The sequence below is a fragment of the Gracilinanus agilis genome, chromosome 2, assembly GCF_016433145.1.
Source record: "Gracilinanus agilis isolate LMUSP501 chromosome 2, AgileGrace, whole genome shotgun sequence".
NCBI lineage: Eukaryota > Metazoa > Chordata > Mammalia > Didelphimorphia > Didelphidae > Gracilinanus > Gracilinanus agilis.
In genome coordinates this window covers 233,381,803-233,402,586 of record NC_058131.1, presented here as the reverse complement: position 1 = coordinate 233,402,586, position 20,784 = coordinate 233,381,803, and the positions used below count along the sequence as shown (strand labels likewise).

Below are 20,784 nucleotides of genomic sequence, written 5' to 3'. Positions count from 1 at the left end.
TTTCTTTCTTTCTTTCTTTCTTTCTTCCTTCCTTCCTTCCTTCCTTCCTTCCTTCCTTCCTTCCTTCCTTCCTTTCTTCCTTCCTTTCTCCCTTATTGCTCTTCTGCCTTGGAACTGATACTTGTATCAATTCTAAGACAGAAGGCAAGGGTTCAAACAAACAAACAAACAAGATAGAATGCTAGGCCTAGAGTCAGAAAGACTATAGTTCAAATTTAACCTGGATGATCATAGATCAGAGAATCATAGATCTGTAGACCCAGAAGGGACTTCATATGCCATACAGTCAAACTCTCTTTTTATAGATAAAGAAACAGCAGCCCAGTGAATCTGAATAACTTGCCCAAGTTCACACATGTAGTAGGTATATCCAGCACTTAGCATAGTGCCTGGCACAGAGTAGACATTTAAGAAATGTTTATTAACTGATTGATGTGTCAGAAGAGATATTTGAACCCCAGGTTTCTGACTCTAAAACCAATCAGTCTTCAGAGCCTCAGTTTCTGCATCTGTGAGATGGGAGTAATAAAACTTTCTAGTTAATCTACCTCCTTGGATTGTTGTAAGGTTCAAATGAGATAATGAATTTAAATAGGGGTATGTTGGTCTAATTACAGCCCTATTTGGAAAAAATGTATTCTTGACATATTTTAAAGTTTATCCCACATTATAAATATTTTTTCACATGCTTTCTTAAGTCCAGACAATCAGCAAAATGGTAAATCAAGCCCTGATTTGTAGTATTTGCTGATTTTTGAGGTATAAATGCTTTCGCTGAAACTTTAATAATTGACTCCGGTGCTGCTATGAACTGATTCCGGCACACTCCTGGGTGTAAAACATTTTGCAAACCTAAAGTTCTATATAAATGTCAGTTATCATCATTATTATCACCACCATCATCATTATCAATCATTTTCAGTATAAGAAGATGGTGATGCTCTCTTAGATTTTTTAAGAGGTAGATCTCTCTCTCTCTCTCTCTCTCTCTCTCTCTCTCTCTCTCCCCAAAAGCCAATTTGAAAAAAAAAAAGAGAAACAAAAACAAAATGATTTCCCTTCATTCCCCCTCTTCTGCTGTCCTCATCTATTCATTTCTTTTTTGCAGATGAAGAGGAGCAAGAATCTGAAAGTCGAAGATCATCCTCATTAGTACGAAAGCCCAAACTGTCCCTGCCAGAACATTTAACTCCAAGGACTATCAAACGAATACTGGAGATTATGTGTGACGAATCAGTGAGTTCAACCTTGGGGAACTTGTCCTGGAAATGTGATAGTAGGAGTGAGCAGGATTTTTTGTTTTTCTCTCTGTATTTGTTTCTTTTTTCATTTCTACCTAGATCAAAATGGTCTGGCAGGAGGGTAAGAACCACCTCTACTACCCAGCCAAGCCAAATGGGGCTGTAAAGATTACAGCTGGGAAATCCCACTGAAACCCACAAAGGCTCTGCGTCATCTATAGGGGAGCTGTCAAATACTGTCTTACTTAGTGACCTATAGAGGTACAGGCCAGATCTGGAGCCATTTTCCTGAGAGAGGAAAGAGCAGCATTAACATGAACCACCAGGGCTCCCACTGCTACAAAACTGTGTGCCACCAGTTGGGCATTCCTAGGCTGGCAGCTTTGTAGGCTATATTGGTTGGGTTGTACCTGGACTTTATAAACTCAATCAATCAGTAAGCACTTATGAAGCACTGACTATGTGCTAGATGCTGTGCTAGATATTAAGGACACAAAAACAAACAAACAAAAAGAAACAAATCCTCCCTTCAAGGAGTTTATATTCTATAGAGGTAGCGGACAACATATACAGATATATGGACATAGATAGAATAACTACAAAATGATTGAATACAAGGTAGTTAGGAAGGGACTAAGCAGTTGGGGATCAGAAAAAAGCTTCATTTAGAAGGTGTAGGAGGGGCTAAAGCTGCATCCTAGAGAAGGAAGGGAGTCTGTGAGGCAGAAGTCATCAAAGACATCAACAAGCATTAAGAGCTTACTATGTGCCAGGATGTGTGCTAAGCACTGGAGATATAAATACAAGCAGACATAGTCCCTGCTTTCGAGAAGCTTGCATTCTAATAGAGGGATGAATACAATACATAAAAAAGGATTCTGGGAAGAGGGTGGATAGAAATAAAGAGGTCCCCTGTGCAGGGGCAGGATAAAGTCAGAGAGGAGAGAAAAGCAGGTATTTAGCCTGGTGTTGAATGAAGAGGAGAGGTAAAGATGGAAGGCATTTTAGGTATGGGGGAATGGTTTGTGTAAAGTCATGGAGATTGGGAGGTTGAGTCTTGTGTGTGGAGAGAGAAGGCCAGTTTGGCTGAAGTGCAGAATGTGTGACGGGAAGTAATGTATAAAGAGGATGGAAAAGGGAGTCTGAGCCCTTGCTCTGAAAGGTGTTAAAAGCCAAATAGAAAAGCTTCTATTTGAGCCTAGAGGCAATGGGGAGCTACTGGAATTTATTGAGTTAGGAGATAGCATGATCTGATTCATACTTAGTGAAGGTTACTTTGGCAGATGTTTGAAGGATGGATTAGAAGGCAGAGAGATGAGGTAGGGGACCGGTTAGAATGCCATTGCAATAGTAAAGGCAAAAAGAGATGAGGAGGCAAGGATAACAGTGAATTAATATTTTTTTAAACCCATACCTTCTGTCTTAGAATTGATGCTGAGTATCAGTTCCAAGGCAGAAGAGCTTCAGAGGAAAGGATAAGGGCAGAATGGCAGTGAGAAATTAGAGGAGAAATGAAAAGATGTGGAAAAGCCATTGTGAATTGATTCGTATGGTTTCAAAGGACTGCTTTGGAGCAGTGAGGGCTCATTTGCACTTATGTGACTTTAGTGGGCATCATCAGTGGTTTTGTGATTTGATCCAGCTTCTTTCAGCAGCAGATGAGTCGGAACAAAGGCAGAGGATGGTGGAAATAAGCCAAAGCTGCGGTTTGGCACAGAGCGATCTTCAGTAGGGTAAAAGGGCAAAGGAATTGAAAGAAGAGGACAGTGTTGAGTTAAACTGGCTCATCAAGGGATCAAGATGGGAAAGGGAAGAGAGTGTGGCCAATGCAAAGATGACAGCCTGGAAAAGAACTGAGGGGTAGAAGTATTGGAGTATAAAGAACAGGGTTGGGAGTTGTGAAGCCAGGGGAGAGGTGGAAAGAACAACAGATTATGATCAGATAAAGGAATTTCAGCATTCATGAACATGGATTTGGAACACTTGTGGGTGAAGGCAAAATTAAGGATATGACCATCTCTACGTGTAGCTGTGGTGGGGGTGGAAGAATAGGTCTTGGGAAATGATTAAGTTGAGGAACTGGGCGATCCGGTGTTTGAGGGAATATCTCTACATATATTGAGATCCACTAATATGAGGGTAGGAGCTGGAGGGACAGAAAGACTGTAAGCCAGGCACAAAACTCACTGAGGAAGAAAGGAATGTCCTGGAGGGCAGTAGACAACAGCCATTGGAATCTTGATTGGATGACTGATATGAATTGAATGAATCTTGAGGGAAGAGAGGTTACTGAATGATAGTAGCAGGGGAAAAGACAGGAAACAGCCAAATGGGGAGAAATTGGGGTTGGATATAAAGATCTGGGAATCATCTTCAAAGATAAGCCTATGAATGCATCCCTGAGACAAATGGGGGGGGGGGAGGAGGGAATGGAAAGAGCCCAGGACAAAGCCTTGGGGATACCTATATTTAAGAGGTGTGGTATGGATGATGAGCCAGCAAAGGAGCCTAAGGAGTGGAATATATGTTTTACACCAGGGAGTAAACAGATGATAGAGAAAATGATGCACTGAGTTTAATCATATTTGATGTTCAGTGGGACTACGATAGCACGGAGTTTTTCTTGCTTGACATACATGAGTGTTGTTGAGTGTTGACTTTTCAGAGAAAAAGACTGGGGAGCATAGGCAGAGCCTTCGGTCTCCAGCCCAGAACAGCACGTGGACTGACTTTCTTTTGACTGAGGGCTAGGTGCTGTCATTTTCACTCCTTGTTCATGCTAGGGGCAAGGAGTTTTTGGTCATGAAAGTGAGTCGAGTGAGTGGCTGGCATAGATCTCCTTATTTCCAAGTCACCCCCAGAGAGTACTCTTTCCCAGCCCTGCCTCTGCAAGCTGATTACACAAGCCTTGATTGTGCAGTTCAGTGATGGACATCCATATACTCCTATAGAGGAAAAATGACAGCATCTTCTTCTCCCTGCATACCACTTTGTAGACAGACCAAGGATGCTGGGCCCCTTGCAAGTGTTCCACTTCCCCAAATCCTTTCCCAAAGGGTTCTCCTTGGAAACTTGCCTGGCCTATTAGGTGGAGGTGACTAGAGCATGGATTTTGACAACAAAACTGGCCTCAGATGTTCAGATCTGCTTTTCTTTTCTTTTACAGGGTTTTCTGATAGAGAGTAAGTTGCTGAGCCTTCTCCTTCCCCTTGAGAGGAATGAAAGTTGTCTGCTGAAGCTAGACTCCATCTTTGCTGTGAGTTCTAAGGGACTCCTGGAAATTTAGTGAAAATAGCTGGAAACCTCAATCAGAGGGAAAGGAACAGACTATGTCCTTTTCTATACTCCTGTTAACCCCTGGAGTGAGTCAGGGCTGGGTACTGGAACTTCCCAGGGTTACCCAATATAGCTTTCTCCTTTATTCTTCTGCACTCAACTCGCTGAGCCAAGAAACCTTCCAATCTCTAACAGTCTTTTAAAAAACTCTTACCTTCTGTCTTAAAATTGATACTAAGTATCTGTTCCAAGGCAGAAGAGGGGTAAAGGCTAGGATATGGGTGATAAGTGACTTGTCCAGGGTCACCCAGCTAGGAATTGTCTGAGTCCAGATTTGAACCCAACACCTCCCATCCCTGGCTCTCGATCCATTGAACCACCTAGCTGCCTGCCATCTCTAATAGTCTTCAAGAGATTCCTGGTTCCTGCTGATGTTCCTACTACTTGGAGCATCTTCTCCTCACCCCAGATATATTTCTTTGGATTTCCTTCTGTCTCAAAGTTGCTGTATCCCTTTGTTCTACTTGGTCACTGCAGTCCTTCAAGAATATCCTGCTGGCCCAGCCCTATTATTCTAGGTGTCTGTGTCCTGTAGGGACTGGATCCATGTTGCCTTTGGTATCTGTAAAGTAAGACCCCGGGAGGGCAGGCTCCCAGTAGAACAGAGTGTCCAGAAGTAATCTGGACCAGTACTCTGATCCTTGAAGAGGGCAAGAATGGCCACAAGGTGATATGGTTTGAAATTCTAATCCAGATTCCCCTCTCCCCTACAGTTCCAGAATAGCTTTACTCATCTCTGGGAATAAGTTTTATAGTGTTAAATCTGGAAGAGATCTTAGAGATTCATCTCACTTTCCGCTCCCCTTACTTTATAAATGAGTCAGCTGAGGTCCAGAGGTGAGACATGGGGTCATAGAGACACTTAGTAGTGGAGCAGGAGTTGATGCCAGGTTTCCCGACCCAAAGTCTAGTATTCTTTCCACTATAGTATGTGACCTCTGGCTACATCCTTTTGTCTCACCTCATTCTTCATCCTTTCCAAATGCACTCATTTTTTGAAGTGCTAATGTTGATTGTGTGGGTCTTTATGTTTCTCATCAAAATTTTCATGTCTTATATTTATTCTATTATACATTATATATTATCATATATCTATATATCTTTTATGTTTTGTATTAATGTTATTGACAGCTAGATGGCACAGTGGATAGAGTGCCTGGTCTGGAGTCAGGAAGACCTGAGTTCAAACCCAGCCTCAGACCCTTACTGGCTGTGTGACCCTGGGAGAGTCATTTAATCCCATTTGCCTCAGTTTTCTCATCTATAAAATGAACTGGAGAAGGAAATGGCAAACCACTCTAGTATTTTTGCCAAGAATACTCCAAATGAAGTCATCAAGAATCAGACACAATTGGAACAACCGAACAACAATTTATGTTATTGCAGCCTATCCCAACTGGCCTGGTATATTCCTTGAAAGAAGAGACTATGCCCTCTCCTACTGCCACTTAGTACTGTGGGATTTCAGGTAGAACTTAGTAGCTTATGCAAGGAAAATTTGGACTCTGTATTGAGGCAGTAGGCCAATATTCCTTGACATCTAGACAAGACACTAGAACACCTCTTTACCTTTATTTCCCTTTAGGCCCTTGGGATTGAAAATGAAGATGATGTTTATGCTCTGGTGAAATTCTTCCTCAATTTTCAAGCCAGAAAGAAGTTCTATATACAGGTACATTGAAACAGAGAACCAGGGGAATGGTCTGCCAGGTCTCTCTCTCTTGGGCTACTTGAGAGGATGTTGGTTTTGTCAGGTCTGTATTCCATTTACAGATTCTTAAGTAGATTGGAAAATGCAGTCATTTTTCTCATTTTCTTTTTGCAAAGATTAATGGCTATAATATCCCTGACCAGGTACTATACTTAGTCTACTGGAGAAAAAATCAGAGTCTGGCTACTTATATCACCCAGGTCACATTGTTGCTAGTAGCAAGGGGCAGAACTTGGTTTAAGATTCATCATTTTTATCTTGATCCATTGAATTCTTTATCCCAGTCTTGTTCTCAGTTGCATTTGTCCTACAGCTATTCTTTTGAGGAGAAGCAGTGTGATTTTTATATGTGTATATGTCTGTACAAAACAGATATATACATATATAAACACATGCATATATGTATAAATATATACATACACACATATAAAAATATATAGTCAAAGAGTAAAAATGTAAAAATGATTTTTTAATTTTCATTAAAATTTTTTTTGTTTGAAATCCTCTCCTATCCTCACACCCTCCTTCCCTCTCCTTCAACATGAAGTTTTTTAAAATTTCTTTCTTTCTTTTCTTTTTTGTTGTTTACTGATTTTTAATTTTTCCTCAATTACATGAAAAAAAAATTTTAACTTTAATTTCCTTTAAGTCTGAACCAAATTCTCACCCTTTCTCCTTCTTTCCTTCTCTCCCTCTCCTTTCCTCTGCCTGAGACAACAAGCAATCTGATAAAGATTTTATATATGTAATAGTATAAAATATCTTTTCATATTAGTTCTTTGTGAAAGTGAACTCGAACAAATGAAAGAAAAGTGAAGAAATAAAGTGAAATATAGTATATCTCAGTCTGCATTCAGATTTCCATAAGTTCTTTCTCTGGAGGTGGATGGCACTTTTCATCATAAGTCCTTGAAGATTTTTTTGAATCATTGTGTTGCTAAGAAGAGCTAAGTCATTCATTCATAAATATTCATCATATAATATTGCTCTTACTGTGTACAATGTTCTCCTGGTTCTGTTTGCTTCACTTTGCATCAGTTCAACATGAAATTTCAATGAGATGTTCTGTTGAAAAGCCTTTTGATTCCTAAAAACACCTAAAAAGAATCTATTATTGAAGGGCGCAGATGTTTGTAAGAAACTGTGCTTTAAAACATCATTGAGCCAACTAATTAACAGCCAGTGGTAGGTAGAGAAGCTAGGACAGCCTAGAGGCAAGTTGGGCTACCTCCAAGCTCTGGGTAGAACCTATTAGTTGTTACTGGCCTCATTAAAAAAAAAAAGAAAGAAAAGAAAAGAAAAAGAAAAGTCTGTTAGTATAAGTAGGAAATTGGAGCCAAGGTCAGTTATCTTTTTTTTTTTTTTTCACTTAGCCAATGAGACTGGCTTGAGGGGAGGGGAGGATCTGATCTGGGCCACTGCATGCCTTTTTAGCTGATAAGACTGGAATCTGGACTTCCATCCATTAAAAGGTGAAGTGTTGCTCCATCAACAATTGGAAATCTATGAGGTCTCAAAGGGGCTCGAAGAAAGGCTCTAGGGGCATTTGTGAAAGTGAATTTAGTCTAGGACCCATAAATAGTTGCTTCAGAAGTGTGAATTTTTCCAGATGGATATGTCATACATGTATATGTATATGTCAGAGGCCATGCTTGAACTAACTGTGGATGAATGTCACTTGTGTGGAGGTCGAATGGACCACTTAAACCACTGCACTGCTGCTATAAAAACAAGTTCTCAAATGTGGCTTTATATAGTTAGTTTATCTGGTTGACATTTAACAGACATCCTTCTGTCCACCTTTCTCTTCTCTCTCAGTCCTCTACAATCTCCTCCCTTCTTTTACTCTTGTTATTTCTTCCTTCCCATAGTTGCCTCTCTCTACATATAACTGATTTCATCATTCCCATTTCCTTTCCTTCTTCCTTCCCAAAGACATATCTTTAACTGTGATAACATCCTACCTTCTCTTTGGTACTTTGTGTCCCATTATCTACAGAGCAATGACACCCTGACTGCAGAAGATGAAGTCACTGAAGCCAAAAGGGAAAGTGAAAACATATCTGAGCACCGTGAGCTGGCACACCTTCTCCATTCTGAGTTCCTTCATCCTAATGATGTTCTCAAGGCCTTGAAGGCTTTTGTCATTAATCAGCGGAAGCTCAGGTGGGCTCTGGTGCCTTGAAACACGGTGAAAAATAGCCTAACTGGCTTTGTGGGTGGAAGGTTAAGTAGATGCTTGGAACAGAAAATCTGTCCACAGCCAGGTCTTGGTTAGTGTGAATAATGAATCCTGTCAAGTGTTGGCATTATTTGAATCTGTATATTTGAATTTGTGTAATTCAGTTACCTACAAAATATGGAAATATGGGAGATAGGTAGCATAGTGGATTGAGAGCTAGGCCTGGAGATAGGAGTACTGAGTTTAAATCTGACCTCAGATACTTCCTAGCTGTGTGACCCTGGGCAAGTCACTTAACCTCCATTGCCTAGCCCTTACTGCTCTTCTACCTTGGAGACAATACACAGTATTGATTCTAAGACGAAAGGTAAGGGTTTAAAAAGAAAAGGAAAAGAAATATGTAATGAAAATTCTAATAGGGAGACTTCTTCATGAGATTCATTGTTTGCAGAATAATGGAACCTAGCTACAGATGATATATTAGAAAAACAATTCAAAGGTCAGGCCAGAGCAATTCTCAGAAACCTTTTTTTTTTCTTTCTTTCTTTTTTTAAACCCTTAACTTCTGTTTATTGGCTCCTGGGTGGAAGAGTGGTAAGGGTGGGCAATGGGGGGTCAAGTGACTTACCCAGGGTCACACAGCTGGGAAGTGTCTGAGGCTGTCTCTAGGCCTGACTCTCAATCCACTAAGCTACTCAGCTGCCCCCTTAGAAATCTTTCTTGAAGAGATCTTAGGTTGGAATTGTGGCCTTAATACCTGGGGACATGTCTCCTTTTGAATAAAGGAAGGATGTACTGTCTCCGAAGTCAGAATGGAAGCAGTACGTTAAAAGGAAAAGGGAAAGAAGGGCAAAAGGGGATCCAGGAATATCTATAGCTCCAGTCATTTTCCCTTAGTGGCAGACAGAGGCCTTAGCTGATATCTATCTACAAGGAAGAGAGAGGAATTAACTATCTCTGTAGGGTATCCCAAGGATCCCAGTAATCTTTTCCTCACTTTTTCCTCTTGCTATCGATGAACAACTGACTGTCAGCCAACCCAGCCACTAAGGAACTTTTAGGAGAACTGGCAGCTAGTGGTCCATAGTTCTGAGATGTTCTGGTCATCTGTTCAGCTACCTTGGCTATGAGCAGCAAAGAAGGTTAAATAAAATAATTTAACTGGTGAACTTGGATGCTGATATATTTGTAGAAAGAAAAAGTACATTAACAGCCAGGAAAAATTAGAAGCTGTATTTCTAACAAGAAATACCCATTGTCTGCCATCATCTCTCTGTTTTTTTTTTTTAAAACCCTTACCTTCCAACACAGAATCCATACATCTGTTCCAAGGCAGAAGAGCAGTAAGGGTAGGCAGTGGGAGGGAGGTTAAGTGCCTTGTTCAGAGGCATTGAGCTAGGAAGAGTCTGAAGGCAGATTCGAACTCAGGACCTCCTGTTTCCAGGCCTAGCTCTCTATCCACTAAGCCATCTAGCTGTCTCTCCTTGCCCATCTTCCCATCATTTCTTACATAATAATAAGCTTGATAGAGAAGGCTCTAGGTGGCAAGAAGTAAACAGATCTTACTTCCCACTGTACAGAGCCAGGGGCATATTTGGGAACCAGCTCTCTTATCCTTCAGGGAGGACCCAATGCCTGTAAAGGTGGTGTCACACAGAGAGATACGGGATACCTCAAAGGATTCAGAATACTGGACAGCCCTGTGTTATATCATCCCTCTCCAAAGACAGAAACTGTGGGATGCCCTAATTGATGCCTTACAGAAATACCAGTGAGTATATGTGCCCCAGGGAATAAGGTAATAGAAGCAGGAAGGAATCTCCCTCCATCTTCCCTAGCACTGTCCCTTTGAAGAAAGTGAAATGAAAACTGGGAGATTGTGGAAAATTAATAGTGAAATGTGAAATAATCTTCCCTTTAGCCCCCCCCCCAAAACATCCTGATTCTTAGTTGAGGCTGAAGCAATTTCTCCCCCAGGTTATGAAACTGGATCAGGACCTCCTCTTTGTTAAGACTTTTGTTAAGGATAAAAGGATTAAGGGTAGGGTTGAGCAGCCACTTGACCCACTGGAGGGATTAGAGGTAGCCATGTTGGATTGACCCAGCCACCAGGCCAGAAGGAAGGAGTGTGTTTGCACCTTCCTAAGTCCTGCCTCTTCCTGTGATGAAGTAATGGGGGAGGAGTTGGGGTCTCTAAATCTACCTCCTCAATGGCTATTTACAAATCAGAGATATCTTGGGGTGTCCAGGGGAGAGACTGAGTAGTGAGGTCACCAAAGGTAGATATTGTCCTGCGTGAGAGGTTCCCAGCCTCTTTTGGCCCACTTCCTCTCATTCATGCCCATTTGGATTATGAAGGAAGTCTAGTGGCCATTTTAGATTGTCTTGAGCTGTTGATTAATAAATTAGCTTAAAGTTAAGAAATACTGCTTCCGAATCATCAGAAGATGGCTTGCCTATGGACATCACATTGGCTGGCTCTTTGCTTTTAAGAAGGTTTTTGAAAGAAAATGTTGCATTTAAGCTGGAAAGTGAGCCTCTGGTGGTACAATGGAAGATGGCCCTTGCTCAGTCATTTGTCTTGTTCTTCTTTCTTCTTTCAGATTCCTTTGCGAGTGACATGGAGTCACTTGCCTTTGAATTTTGCTGGTTTAGGAAAGCCAGACAGGTAGTGAACTGGGTGATGTCTATGGCTTTCAGGGACAAGTGAAGCTCCCAAAGCACTGTCTGGTATGCCCAGTGGATGGAGTTTTCCCTTTAGGGCACTGGTTACCAAACTTTTTTGGCCTACCGCCCCCTTTCCAGAAAAAATATTACTTAGCACCTCCTGTCACATACTATCACTGTCCCCTTACAGTTATTCACCACCCCCAAATGCACCTGTGGCCATCACCGCTCTTCTGGATTGCTGCAGCACCCACCAGGGGGCGGTGGTGCCCACTTTGGGAATCAATGCTCTAGGGGAACCCTCCCCATCTCATGGTCGAAAGCCATCCAAATAAAGCCCACCAGACTCAGTGCTAAAGGAGAGAGTAGTTTGGGGATAATGATAATAGTAGCATTTATATAGTGCTTTGAATTTTGCATTGTGCTTTACAGATATTTTCTTATTTGATCCTCTCAAGGATCCTGAGAAGTGAATGCTATTATGATCACCCCATTCTTCTGATAAGGAAACTAAGGCAGACAGAGGTTAAGTAACTTGCTTAAGGTCCCACATCTAATGAGCGTTTGAGGCTAGATTGGAATTTGGGTCTTCCTGAATCCAGGTTCAGTGTTCTATCTACTCCACCATCTAAGAACTTACCAGACCATTAACCAGTTTTCCTTTTTTTGTTGAGAAAGCAATGTCCTCACTCTTCGGGCCAAGCTGCTGAATGACATCGAGTTCCTTGAGCAGCAGAACACAGAGCTGCAGATGCTGCTGCAGCAGTACATCGATTCCAGGGTAAGCTAGAGTGTGGGGGCCAAAAGAGGGTCTGGAGTGGGACCAGAGGGCTGGAGGGAGGATCCCTGAGGATGGAGGGAGGGAGGCAGGCAGGCAACAGCTGAGACGTGTGACCTGAGGAAGAGGAAGCCTTTTGAGGTAAGGGAGCTTGGAAGTCTGACGGAGCCACACGCTATTCATTTCTGTCTTGGGAAGCACAATCAGAGCTGGGAGTAGAAGGAATATTGGATGCCTCCCTCTTCCTGGAGCCTCCAAGGACTCTCTGGCTGCTTTGGAAGCTCACCCCAGGCATCCCCTCCCACACAAGTTCTTTCCTGATCTTCCCTTCCATGACTCCTTTGCTGGTGCAATCCCCCCCAAACATAGGTTATACTTTATTTTGTAATTAATCGTTTATACTTTTATGCATTTTGTTTGTTTTCCCAGAAAGAATGTAAACTCCTCGAGGGCAGGGACTTTTTTTGTCTTTGTATCTCTATCAGGTACATAGTATCTGACACTTGTAGGTGACTAATGAATAGTTGATTGATTTCCCTCTCTCCCTCTTAAAATAGATTAGATTCAGGGACAGGTGGCTCAGTAGATTGAGAGGCTGGCATAGAAATGGGGGTTCAGATCTGGCCTCAGACATTTTCTAGCTGTGTGACTTTGGACAAGTCACCTTACCTCCATTGCCTAGCCTTTCCCACTCTTTTCCTGCTCTTCTTCCTTGGAACTAATACACAGTACTGATATTAAGATGGAAGGTAAGGATTTTTAAAAAATAGATTCTGTTAGATCAAATAGGCTAACATGAAAACTTTTATGGTGGTGATTTTTGTTACATTTCATGATCCCATTTGAGGTTTTCTTGCCAAAGATACTAGAATAGTTTGCCATATCCTTTTCCAACTCCTTTTCCTTATGAGGAAACTGAGGCAAACAGGGTTTAATGACTTGCCCAGGGTCTCAAAGCTAATAATTGCCTGAAACTGGATTTGAACTCAGGTCTTCCTGAGTCCAGACCCAGCACTCTATTCATTTCATCACTTAGCCATGAATTGTAAATCACTATATAAATGCTATTGATGATGATGATGATGATGATGGTCAAGTTGATGATGTCCCCTTTGATGCCAATGTATTTTGATTTTCTCCCACAGAGGAAAATCATTCTTTTTTTAAATTCTAAATTTTACAAAACCAAATGAAAACAAGCATTTCCACGTCCAAAGAAAAAGACTACTGTGCCCAGATGAAATCACAAATCTTAAATATATTTAACTTACTTTTCTTATATCTACGTAATAAATCCTATCCACAAGTGTCCCCACCCCTCTCTACCCTCCCTGCATCACAGAAAATATCATTCAGGAGACCAATGGTGTTCAGACATTAAATCTTTCATGTTTTCACCTCTTAGTTCACAATCTAGAGGTAACATTCCCAATTAATTCCAATATTCTGCAGCTGTGTATGATATTCTCTTGGTTAGAACTCCCCCTTGCCATTAGCATAGATTCACTTAGGAAATGGTTGGAAGAATCATCTATCTGGGATTAGTGATCCGCCAAGGAAAAGCTACCCTGGCAGGAATGTATGTTCTTAAACTCTCCAGCTATTTCTATACATTGATGCCCTTTGGTGTTGCCTAAACCAACAGAGAATCATAAGGCCCTCAGATCTTAGCAGAGTTCATCTCGTGTAACCCCTTTCTAGAGTGCTACATCATCCTGTCTACAATATCCCTAAGAAATGGCCTCTGTGTGAAGATCTCTAGTGAAGGGGATCTCACTACTCCTTAAGACAGCACATTCTTGGGGCAGCTCTCATTGCCCAAGAAGTGCTGGAGCCAAGAAGCAGCAGGAATCTCTTCCTGAACTCCAAATCCTTCACCTGATTTCGGATTACCATGATAGCTTTGAGTTGGTCCAGTCACACCTGGTCAGACATTTGGGAGTCTGTAGGACTTATATTCCCATCAACATAGCCTATAAGGAGTAGGAACAGGAGAGGAAGGAATGAGAATAAGCACCCTAGAGAGAAAGGTTCACAACTTTGCCACAGGCTGAATCTACAGGGGATGCAGCAAAAGATGAAAATGAGCTGGAGAAGGGAATGGCCAACCACTCCAGTATCTGTTAAGAAAAGCCCAAATGGCATCAGGAAGAGTTGGATATGACTGAAACAACTGAACACGAGGAACATGCACCAAGGGTCCTTTGAACTTGGGATTCAGATGTCTAAACAACAGAAATGGAGGCTGAAGGAGCCGGGCAAGATGCTCTCCCAAACATGTCCTGGACATGGGCAGCCCAGGCAGTTCCAGGCCCGATGTGTACTATTTGATGGGAATGTAAGAAAATCTGAAAGGAATCCCTTAAGGATAAATAGTACAAACTGTTTCTCTCTCTTTTTTCCAGATAAACCTTGAATTACAAGTCCCTCCCACCCAGGTATTTCAAATGTCCTTGAAATAGGAAGTCGAGAGCCTCCTGTGGGTACAGTGGATGGATCCTGGGCCGTAGCTGGAAGCGTCACAAAGCTTGTAGCTTGCTTAATCTTTCCGAGGTGGCACTTCCTTGTAGCAATTGTTGCATGTTGGAGCAAGCCACTATGTGTGGTGAATTGCTAGGTTGTTGTTGCAATAAAAATGTTTTAAACTATGGTTCACTCTTTAAAGAAGCAAATTCCAATTTCATAACTCAGTCCCTACCTTGCACCTTAGCCTTCTCCTGTGTCCATGCAGGAGAATCAAATCCTAGAATCTTCTACTGTGGGGATAGAATCAATACCAATTGCCCTCTGGACAAAAGCAGCCTTGACCCTTAGCATTTTCCTCCATCCTTGGAGACCAGTCTGGTTCTAGCACAGGCCCATAGATACACTTGTGGCAGAACCCTGGACACCTGGTACAGAACATTCTGGGAATTTGGGCAATTTATGATGATTCAGGAGTTTTAGAGTAGTTTTGAGGGACTTGCCTTAAGATCTTGCTCAGATTGTCCTTGGAAACTAAACTCCTTTAGGGATTTAGGGATTAGATTATCCCTCTTTATCCCCAAACCTTCTTGCCTTCTCATCAGGGTCTGGAATGTCAACTATATCCCCAGATTGATAACTTGCTGCCTTTTATAAGTCTCCATTGACTTGTCCCACTGTCTCTTAGTTCTGACCTCCCTGGGTTGATCAGCCGTGAGCTTTAGGGCTCTTGGTACAGGGAGATCCAGCTGAAAGGCTCTGGGGCATAAAGGCTTGGGTGCAGGGTGGGTGTTTTATTTATTTTCTTTTTCTGTGTGCCACTCTAGAAGGGAACCAGTGTTAGAGGCAAAAATATTCCTCTCTAGGTTTCTTGCTTCATTTAGAACTCTAAACCTATGGCTATTCTTAGGAATGGATGAGCTCCCCGCTTTCCTGGGCCCCCTGCCCTCTCCATTAACAAGATGGGAGGTATGAGGGAAGAGTGGGGACTGATTCAGGTAAAGAGGCCCTTCCAACAGAGCCACAGAAGAACATTTTCTAGTCTATTGCAAACTTTGTCTCAAGCATAGATCCCTATGAGACCCAAATCTCACTCTCTAAACCTGGAAGAAAACCAAGAGAGATAATGCCTTAAAAATTAAGAGTAGTCCTTATTAAGCAAGAGCCTACATGCGTATGTGGTGCAACTCAACCTAATGCCAAAAAAATCAAATTTTGAGATGGCAGGCTGCCAAATATGTGTTTTTCTAACAAAAAGAGGTGGGAAATTGTGGTATATGCTGGTGATGGAATATTGTGCTCAAAGGAATAAAGAACTGGAGGAATTCCATGTGAACTGGAACGACCTCCAGGAATTGATGCAGAGTGAAAGGAGCAGAACCAGGAGAACCTGATACACAGTGTTGGATATAGTGTGGTACAATAAAATATAATCGACTTCTTTACTAGCAGCAATGCAATGATCCAGAACAATTCTGAGGGACTCATGAGAAAGAAAACTAGCCACATTCAGAAGAAAAAACTGTGGGAGTAGAAAAAGAAAAACAACTGCTTGAACACATGGGTTGAGGTGGACATGATTGGGGATGTAGACTCAAAAGGACCATACCAATGCAACTATCAATATATGGAAATAAATCCTGATCAATGACACATTGAAAACCCAGTGGAAATGCGCGTTGGCAATGGGTGGGTGGGGATTTGGGGGTGGAGAGAAAGAACATGAACCATGGAACCATGGAAAAATGTTCTAAAAAATAAAAAAATATGAATAAAATGTAAAAAAAAAAAGAGGTGGGAAAAGGGGCTGGAAGGGGCCAGTCCAGGGAGGGATCTGGGCATGGCATGGTCATAGCATTCCAGGAGTAGGAAGGGATGACATTGCTAGATGCAAGGAGGAGTGAAAGTTCCAGGGGCAAAGACAGATGCTATTTGGTACCAGAACATAGCTGAGTGAATGAATATGAAGTAACTTAAATCTTGAGGTTTCGGTAATACAATGACCCACTGAGTCTTAAGGCCAGGAATCCCATAGCTGAGGTCAAGTGGTAAAAATTAAACAAGAGGTTTTTAGAAATAGTCCCTATTAACAGATAAGTTTGCTCAGCAGAATAGGAGACTTAAAGTTAACTGAGCATCCTGTCCCAGGTTTCCATAGTTGCTTCAGCTAGGTTTATTCATAGTCATTCTCCAAGGTGCCTAGCTTTTTCATGCCATACCATATTCTTTTTTTTTTTTTAAACCCTTGTACTTCGGTGTATTGTCTCATAGGTGGAAGATTGGTAAGGGTGGGCAATGGGGGTCAAGTGACTTGCCCAGGGTCACATAGCTGGGAAGTGGCTGAGGCCGGGTTTGAACCTAGGACCTCCTGTCTCTAGGCCTGACTCTCACTCCACTGAGCTACCCAGCTGCCCCCATACCATATTCTTATTGATGAAGTTGGTCACATCACTCTCCATGATTGTCTGGGCTATCATTCTATCTAAAAGGCCCAAGCAGATCAAGACAATTAGCTTATTCATTTTTACACCATACAACTTGCTTCTTGGAAGTTTTATACTTATATTTTGATCTGTTTTAATTCCGTAGTATGAATTTTTTTAGTAAGTTCAAATTGTCCCTCATCTGGAAGCAGCTAGGTGGGCATAGTGGATAGGCTGTTCAACCTGAAGTCAGGAAGACCTGAGTTCAAGTCTAACCTCAGACACTAGTTTTGTGACTCTGGGCAAGTCACTTCACCTTCACGTGTCTCAGTTTCTTCAACTGTAAAATGGGGAGAGTAATAGCATCTACTGTCCAGAGTTGCTGTGAAGATCAAGTGAGATGTTTCTAAAACCCAGTGCCCAATACTTAGTAGGTATTTAATAAATGCTTCTCCTCCTGCTGTACCCCCTCAAACCCACCAAACCTACTCTAAACACTTCACAAGATCTTATCTCATAGGAACCAGACTGCTCAGATATTTGATTTCTTTTATTCAGAGAGAAAACAACATCCAAAGATGAAAAACTCAACAGGAACACAACCCAAACAGGAAGGGGAGAAGCGCTTTCTGCATCTCCAAGCAGGGAGAGAATGACTGAGAAGAGCAGGCAGCAGGCAGACAGACAGCAGAGTGCGTGGAGTGGGCTTGGAGACAGGGATGGGACCATGGGGTTGAAGCCATTCTCAGTATTCTCCAAACCCAGGGTTGCAGCGGGGACTGGGCCCAGGCAGAGGAAGCTTCAGGAATGGCTGAGTCTGCAGACAGGATGACAGCAAGGTGTGTGAGCCTACAGGGACTCACATGAGGAAGATGAAAAATCCCAAGGAGGACACGGTCCTGTGATCCACAGTGGATCCTTGGCAAAGCTGGGCATATGCCATGGGAAATAGGGAGATGCCTTTGATTTTCTCCCTCTAGAGAGAGCCAGCCATGCCTAAACCCCAGAGGAAAGCCAAAGAGGAACTAGGGCAAAAGTGGTAACTCCAGGGAGTTGGGAGGGACTGGCCCATTTCTGGAGGACAAAGGTCTGATGTGCTTTTATTGCAACAATTCATTCCTGGAATGGGATGACTCAGGATAGAAAGGGAGGTGGAATGTTTGGGGTGTATCTTGATTCCTATCTTCCTGTGAGGTCATCTCTAGCCCTGGGCTCACCTTGACTTTCTGTTGGTGCCATGCAAACTTTACCAGTCAGAGCATTGGGCTCTGGGGAGGGTTAGGAGGTCTTAACCCAATTTTGGATCTTCATTACCAGGTTGTGTGTGTGAACCAGTCCACTTAGTTCACCACCATCCTTTGCTCAGGCAGCCTCACCACCTGGATCTGGGCTGAAGGGAACAGCAGCTCTGGAGTCAGAATGAGAAATGTAGGGACCAAACAAGAGGAAGGGGAGGCTCCCAGGGAGCCCACAGAGCTCAGTTTGCTACTGTGCTGCCCCATGGGCCCCCAGGGGAGAAGGCAAACAGTTCAAATCACAGAAATTCCAAACCAAGAGACAACTGGGCCCAGGGTGGGTTGGGGGCAGACTCTCAGGCTCCCAGCAGCTTCTTGACCATGTAGCCAGGGAGGCTGTAGAGAAAGAGGGCGAGCATGAGCAGCCCCAGAAGGGCCAGCACAATCTTGATAATGAGCCACTTGTATCGGGTGCAAATGAGGTACTTGATAGACTTCAGGGGATTCAGGAACCAGACGAAGGCAGTATCAGGTCGGCTGGGGAGAGGAAAAAGTAAATGTTGGGATATTGAACAGAGAAGCTGACTCATCCCTATTCAAACAGTTACTCTTATAACTTGGCTATTGATGCATCTATAGAGAGGCAGGGACCCGGAAGCAGGAAGATAGGGGTTCCATTTTTGCTTTTGGGTATTTATTAGTTGTGTGACTCTGGCTTTGAAAAGTGACCCTTTTACCTTGCTGACTCTAAACAGCAAGTCCTGATAGGCCTTATCTCAGGAAGTTGTTGCAAAGGTCACATGAGATAATGTATGTACAGGGCTGCCCCTATCTTAGAGCCTGCTATAAATTCAAGCTATTGTTTTTATGACTCCAGATGGCACTAATCTCTCCTCCCTCTGTAGGCCATCCTCCACGCTGGAAACAGTCATTCCTCCATATCACTGGCTGCAAACCTTTTCATCCTCAGAGTCACAGATCAGTTGCTACTCCTCTCCATAAATCCAAGCTAGAAATGATCCCTCCCTCCCGATGCCTGATTCCTTCTAGGGTCTGAATCACATTCTGACTTGTATTTGAGTACATTTCAGCTTCCTAGAAAGGGACTGTTTGCCAGCATGAGTACCCTGCATGAGACATTCTAGGTCCCACCTCTGCCTTTGCACAGGCGGTCTCACATGTCTGGAATGCCCTCCCTCTTCACCTCTGCCTTGTAGAATCCCTAGCTTCCTTCAAAGTACAGGATTTCCTCTCCTGGTTTCCCAAGTTATTGATGTTTTCTTCCTCTTGAAATTATTTTGTATTATACATCTGGGTGCCTGTTGTACACAGTACAGTAGACTGTAAGTTTTTTGAGGGCAGGAGCAGTTCTGCTTTTGTAATTCTAGACCCTTGCGTATAATAGGCATTTGATAAATTTGAGTTGAAATTTGTTCAAGTTACAGATGGCAGAAACATAACAAATGTTTAGACTGAATTTCATTGAACTTATCACAGAGGGAACAAATTCTAGGCTGGGACCTGGGTGTTTGTTCTCTCTCTCTCTCTCTCTCTCCCCTTACCCTCTGTTTTAGAAAACTATGTATCTGTTCCAAGGCAGAAGAACAGTAAGGGTTAGGCAACAAGGGATAAGTGACTTGCCTAGGGTCACATAGCCAGAAAGTATCTGGGGCCACATTTGAATCCAGCATTTCATGTCTTTAGGACTGCCTCTCAATCCACTGGGCCACCTAGCTGGCCCCAGATTCTTGGTTTCTATTTAGGACTTGGTTGCCCTTTTCCCTTTCTGTGTTTCAGTCTTTCTGCTGATAAAGATTGCATTTACAATTATTTTGGAGAATTCCCCCTTATTCCCACAAGGAAAGAAAGATAGAGAAAGGAAAGAGAAGAAGGAAAGGAGAGGAGAGGAGAGGAGAGATGGTCTGCTCTTTTCAACAGTGGAATTCTTGGAGAAGAAGGCAAAGGGGAGAAATACCAGACCATTGAGGACTAAGGAGACTTAGGCTCCAATGATCTTCTTGACCAGGTAGCCAGGCACAGAGTAGAGAAAGAGGCCAATGAGGAGGAGGAGAAGCACCATCAGCAGGATCTTCAACAGAAACCATCGATATGTGTGCCACAGGAAGTAACGAGCGGACTTGAGAGGATTTAAAAACCAGATGAAGCTTGTGTCAGGTCGGCTAGGGGTGGTGAGAGGAAACAGAAGATGAAGGGCAATATTGCAGTGAAAAGAAGGCAGGAAATAAGGGAGACAGGAGTAGAAGGGCACAGAGAAAGAGAGCTAAGATATCAGAAAGGCTGACTCAAAATAACTTCTCTAGTTATGATGAGTGATGGCCAAAATTTCACAGAGTATCATTTTTTACTTAAACCAAATGTCCTTTATAATTGGTAAAATTTATATCTTCCTGAGAAAAGCAGCATGCTGAAACTTTCTCTCTCATTTATATCTGAGTATGAATGGGTTTCTTAGCTTCTTTCCTGAGACTAGGCTTAGAGAGGTGGGAGGAGGGAAAAAGAGAAGATTAGGAATTCTGAACACCTGAGAAGGGTACATGAGCTGAGAGAGGAGAGGGGAAGATGGGAGTTTTTGGCCAGTTGGTTCTAGATGAAGGAGAGGAACAAATAGGAAGATCCTCGTGGTTGTTTCTGATCTGATTGCTCTCTTCTAGGAGCTGGCTGTTTGCTCAGGATCAAGAGATCATAGATTAGAATGTCAAGAGATTTTAGCATTTAGCATTTCATTCT

At 42.6% G+C, this 20,784-nt stretch overlaps 2 protein-coding genes across 3 annotated transcripts in view; one reads left to right on the top strand and one right to left on the bottom strand.

Moving 5' to 3' along the window:
* Positions 1–14,377, top strand: part of DRC1 (dynein regulatory complex subunit 1) — a 35,829-nt gene extending 21,452 nt beyond the window's left edge. The window contains exons 10-16 of the mRNA XM_044659603.1: positions 1,109–1,236; positions 4,408–4,497; positions 6,163–6,249; positions 8,288–8,454; positions 10,092–10,241; positions 11,816–11,918; positions 14,321–14,377. Of these exons, the coding sequence (XP_044515538.1) occupies positions 1,109–1,236; positions 4,408–4,497; positions 6,163–6,249; positions 8,288–8,454; positions 10,092–10,241; positions 11,816–11,918; positions 14,321–14,377 (782 nt within the window). The remainder of the gene's footprint in view (positions 1–1,108; positions 1,237–4,407; positions 4,498–6,162; positions 6,250–8,287; positions 8,455–10,091; positions 10,242–11,815; positions 11,919–14,320) is intronic.
* Positions 14,378–18,392: 4,015 nt separating this feature from the next.
* Positions 18,393–20,784, bottom strand: part of OTOF (otoferlin) — a 179,830-nt gene continuing 177,438 nt past the window's right edge. Inside the window, exon 48 of one of the 2 annotated variants that reach the window (XM_044661011.1) lies at positions 18,393–18,573. In XM_044661011.1, coding sequence (XP_044516946.1) covers positions 18,393–18,573 — 181 coding nt within the window. Of the gene's footprint in view, positions 18,574–20,035; positions 20,217–20,784 lie in introns of those variants that run through there. The other variant, XM_044661012.1, reaches the window with a different exon arrangement.